A 4410-nucleotide genomic window follows, 5' to 3' on the forward strand; every position below is an offset into this window, starting at 1 on the left:
CAAGTGACAATTTATTCATTAAGATTTTGATTTATATAACAAATAATCCCGTTTGGTTATTTATGTTGATTATAAATTAAATCAAATAAATATTTTTCTAATTAAATTCTAGTCTAGAATAGCTTTAAAATAATGCTTATTAATCAATATTGGTTATGAGATAAAAATTTTTAAACTTAAATCAAAAGTAATAACTACAAGTGGTGTAATTTTTAAAAATAGAAAGGAGTTTCTAACACTCCCAAAAATGTTAGTATTATATATATATATATATATATATAATACTTGACTGCCATGACCAAAGCCATGACTCATTTTGCTCAGCAGCAAAAAGCAAAGCCCCCAATGGCCAATGAGCCTCTAGGGTAAGTGCAATACTACTATTTGTCTATTTTGATTTGTTTTGTTAAACCAATACTATTTTAATTTGTTTAATAAGAAAAGCCAAGCTCACATTAAAAAAAAAAAACATTGTTTAATATATGATTCAGTATTTTTTTTCAATTTATTTACAAAAGTGGGGGTAAAAACTATCAAAATTTGGGTGGAAAAAAGAGAAGCTTTAAACCCTAACCTCAAACCAACCTAAGTTCCGAGAGGCATCGATTTTGTTTGTAATCAAAACCATTATCTATATAATAACTAATAAGGTGATGGATGGGCCCGTCTAAGCCCACATTCCAAAACCAACGTCCGTCTAATACCAGCATTCCTATTTGTGTGCCCGTTAAGGAAATTCGTAATCGTAAGCCAAAATCCACAGTATTTCCATTTCCATTTTACCTTTCGCTTTCTGACTTTCTTCATACTCCCTCTGTATATAAAGTCCCTCTCACCCTCAAAACTTTTACAGTGAAAACTAGAAAACAGAGCAAATTCAGTTCCATTTCGTCTTCTACCTCTCTACCCTCCAACGTACGTACCTAATTGACCACAATCGTAGTGGACCTTCAATGGCTGCTGCTTCAGTTCCAACTTTAGGAGCTGTTAAAAGAGCACCGGTACTACTATGTTTTTCCCGCCCTTTTTTTACTACTATATAGTATTACTCAATTTCCTTTTTTTATCTTTGTTTTCACCGAATAAATTTATTGTGTTTGTTCTCTTTTTGGTGAGCTTTTTCTTTTTTTTTTTCCAGAATTTTCAACCATGCACTTCTGAATATTTGCTTCAGAGTTTTAAGTTTTAACTTCGCCTCTGTTCTCAATTCAATATATTTTATCAAAATTAGTAAATGGAATCAGTGATTTCATTTGGACCTTTTACTTTATTGGGTCTAAAGAAAGGTGTATGTTCTTTGCAGCTGAAATTGAATGGCTCTGGGGCTGGAGCTTTGGTTCCAAGCTCGGCATTCTGGGGCAACAGCTTGAAGAAAGTGAGCCCCAAGATCACCAACCAGAGAATATCTTCTGGGAGTTTCAAGGCTGTTGCGGAGTACGATGAGCAAAAGCAGACATCCAAGGACAAATGGGGAGGACTTGCCTTTGACACTTCGGACGACCAGCAGGACATCACTCGAGGAAAGGGAATGGTGGACACTGTTTTTCAAGCTGCCTTGGGTTCTGGGACTCACTATGCTGTCATGAGCTCCTATGATTATATCAGTGCTGGTCTTCGCCAGTAAGTACTTAGGATGTTGATAAGTGGTATTTCAAATCATTGCTCAGATGGGTCTTCAATTTTTATTTGCGTTAGATTAAATGATTAAATTCACATTTTCTTAACGGTTTAAGATTTTGGCAGAATTGGTAATTTATCAAGTTTTGAGAACTAGTACCTCGATTAACAAAGTTGGAGACTGATTTTGGGTCAGATGGGTTTGTGTTTTTGATTCTCTGAGTTGGTTGGATTTAGATTTAGTAATAGAACACTGTTGAACTTTTTTCCAGATTCAAACTTGACAACAACATGGATGGATTTTACATTGCACCCGCATTCATGGACAAGTTGGTTGTTCACATCACCAAGAACTTCTTGAACTTGCCAAACATTAAGGTTGGTAATAGAATGCTTTAAAGTACAAGTAATTTGTTAGTTGTTACACATTTATGATAATTTTTTAGAATTTTGGATGATTGGTGAATAACTGTGACAGGTACCTCTCATCTTGGGTATCTGGGGAGGCAAAGGTCAGGGAAAATCATTCCAATGTGAGCTTGTCTTTGCAAAAATGGGAATCAAGTGAGTCAATTTTTTTCCCGCATTTCGTCTTCTGTTAATGTAGCAAGTCTTCCAGATAGAAATTTTGAAATGTTATATATAAATATTGGGAAGATTCTGGCCTACTTTGAAAAAGTGTTGAACTTTCAAATTTTTGTTCAGCCCCATCGTGATGAGTGCTGGAGAATTGGAAAGTGGGAATGCTGGAGAGCCTGCAAAATTGATTAGGCAAAGGTATCGCGAAGCAGCAGACATTATCAGCAAGGGAAAAATGTGCTGCCTATTCATCAATGACCTCGATGCTGGAGCGGGTAGGATGGGCGGTACTACCCAATACACTGTCAACAATCAGATGGTGAATGCCACTCTTATGAACATTGCTGATAACCCAACCAGTGTCCAGCTTCCTGGTATGTACAACAAGGTGGAAAATCCACGCGTTCCCATCATAGTCACTGGTAATGACTTCTCCACATTGTATGCCCCTCTCATCCGTGATGGTCGTATGGAAAAGTTCTACTGGGCACCTACACGGGAAGACTGCATTGGTGTCTGCACGGGCATTTTTCGGACAGATGGTGTACCTAAGGAGGGCATAGTGAAGCTTGTTGACACCTTCCCTGGACAGTCCATTGGTAAATATATGAATTGATTAGTAAATTAATTGTGTCTCATGCGCATAGCTTTAAGCCTTTAATTATTTGTATATAGATAAATGAAAAGGCAGAAGTCATGTTGATCATATATTAAATTTTAGATACAACAACTGGTTTATCATGATTCATGAGTGAGACTAAAGACTTGACAAATACTATTCATATGAAATGCTGACTGGGATAGAAAAGGAACATATGCTTTGCTGAAATACTTTTAGGTGAAGGTTTTATCAAAGAACATGAAATAGATGGTTGAATTAATACTTTTTAATATTTATTTTTTGGCCTTGGACTGTCTCTAGGTACATAGTAAACGATTCTAGTTAAAATTGACATGGTAGACAAGACCTGAACAGTATTCAATTTGTTTTAATCTGTTGAGTGGTTGTGATCATATGCTATTGAATTTGAGACCCGAGATATTAAAAATGAACCCAAGTGAAGTGATTAATATCATTGAGTTTGTATGCAGATTTCTTTGGTGCTCTCAGGGCAAGAATCTATGATGATGAAGTTAGGAAATGGATATCTGGCGTGGGTGTAGAGAATGTAGGTAAACGGCTCGTGAACTCAAAGGAGGGGCCTCCAACCTTTGATCAACCAAAAATTACACTTGAGAAGCTCCTTGAGTATGGAAACATGCTTGTTCAAGAGCAGGAGAATGTAAAGAGAATTCAATTGGCTGAGAAGTACTTGAATGAGGCAGCTCTTGGAGATGCAAATGAAGATGCTATCAAGAATGGAAACTTCTATGGTTAGATTCTTGATCCTAAAGGCCTTGATGGAAAGTTTGCATCTGGCTTCAGGATTATATAGGATGGAACAAAGGTTAGAGAAGAGATTATTTAAGATTTTAATAATTGTTTGGATGCAGGCAAAGCAGCCCAACAATTTAAGCTTCCTGTTCGGGAAGGCAGCACTGATCCATCTGCTGCAAACTTTGATCCAACAGCTAGGAGTGATGATGGGTCCTGCCTGTATCAATTTTAAGTCTGTTCCAGGCATTTGAGTATAAATTGCATAGGGAAAATAACCTCCGAGAATGGGTGAACCAGCTCTATTCAACAAAAATTGTTTATATAAAAAAAAAAAAAAAAAAAAAAAAAAACCTTCTATTTAACAAAAATACTGTGTTGTAATTGTATAGAAGTGAAAATAAGTTTCCTTTTTAATTCTCTTTCCTTTATTTGCCTCTCAAAGAGTTCTTTGTTTCTAATAACAATTCGAGGTTTTCAAAGCGACTTTTGTTGCTAATGCAACTTGTATATTGGATCTTTTAGTAACATGCTGCAGGTTAGGTGGGAAGAAAGGCATCTATAGAGAGCTGCCATACCATACAGAACATGATATCACCTTATCACTCATGGAATATCCACTTATTATCCTTTGAGCTGCCATACTTCATTCTCAACCTCATCCATACAACCCCAATTGCATATTTTGCTCAAGCGCTTGGTACCCTTTAATAGAATTAGAGCTCTAGTATTTGTACAGCATTTTCGGCCTATAAATTTTACAGTTCTAACCTTTCCAATTCTATATGAGCATTGATTCTTACACACTCTTTATTGTACATAGCCTGTACACATCACTC

The 4410-nt window shown here is 36.2% G+C and overlaps 1 protein-coding gene across 1 annotated transcript; it reads left to right on the forward strand.

The window, feature by feature from the left end:
- The first annotated feature begins 731 nt into the window (after positions 1-731).
- On the forward strand, positions 732-3894 carry LOC115953684 (ribulose bisphosphate carboxylase/oxygenase activase, chloroplastic-like). The gene is made up of 7 exons (XM_031071442.1): positions 732-1001; positions 1304-1620; positions 1890-1995; positions 2096-2181; positions 2323-2795; positions 3289-3570; positions 3691-3894. Exons 1-7 carry the CDS (start codon positions 954-956, stop codon positions 3804-3806), a joined length of 1428 nt encoding a protein of 475 aa, XP_030927302.1. The 5' UTR covers positions 732-953; the 3' UTR covers positions 3807-3894.
- Positions 3895-4410: the final 516 nt, after the last annotated feature.

The sequence above is a fragment of the Quercus lobata genome, chromosome 7, assembly GCF_001633185.2.
Source record: "Quercus lobata isolate SW786 chromosome 7, ValleyOak3.0 Primary Assembly, whole genome shotgun sequence".
In the NCBI taxonomy this organism is placed as follows: Eukaryota; Viridiplantae; Streptophyta; class Magnoliopsida; order Fagales; family Fagaceae; genus Quercus; species Quercus lobata.

Excerpts from the sequence above, each read along its gene's own strand:
- LOC115953684 (XM_031071442.1), top strand. The coding sequence starts at position 954 with ATGGCTGCTGCTTCAGTTCCAACTTTAGGAGCTGTTAAAAGAGCACCG. Across the intron at positions 1,996-2,095 it reads TGAACTTGCCAAACATTAAG|GTACCTCTCATCTTGGGTAT; the intron begins GTTGGTAATAGA and ends TAACTGTGACAG. Across the intron at positions 2,182-2,322 it reads TTTGCAAAAATGGGAATCAA|CCCCATCGTGATGAGTGCTG; the intron begins GTGAGTCAATTT and ends ATTTTTGTTCAG.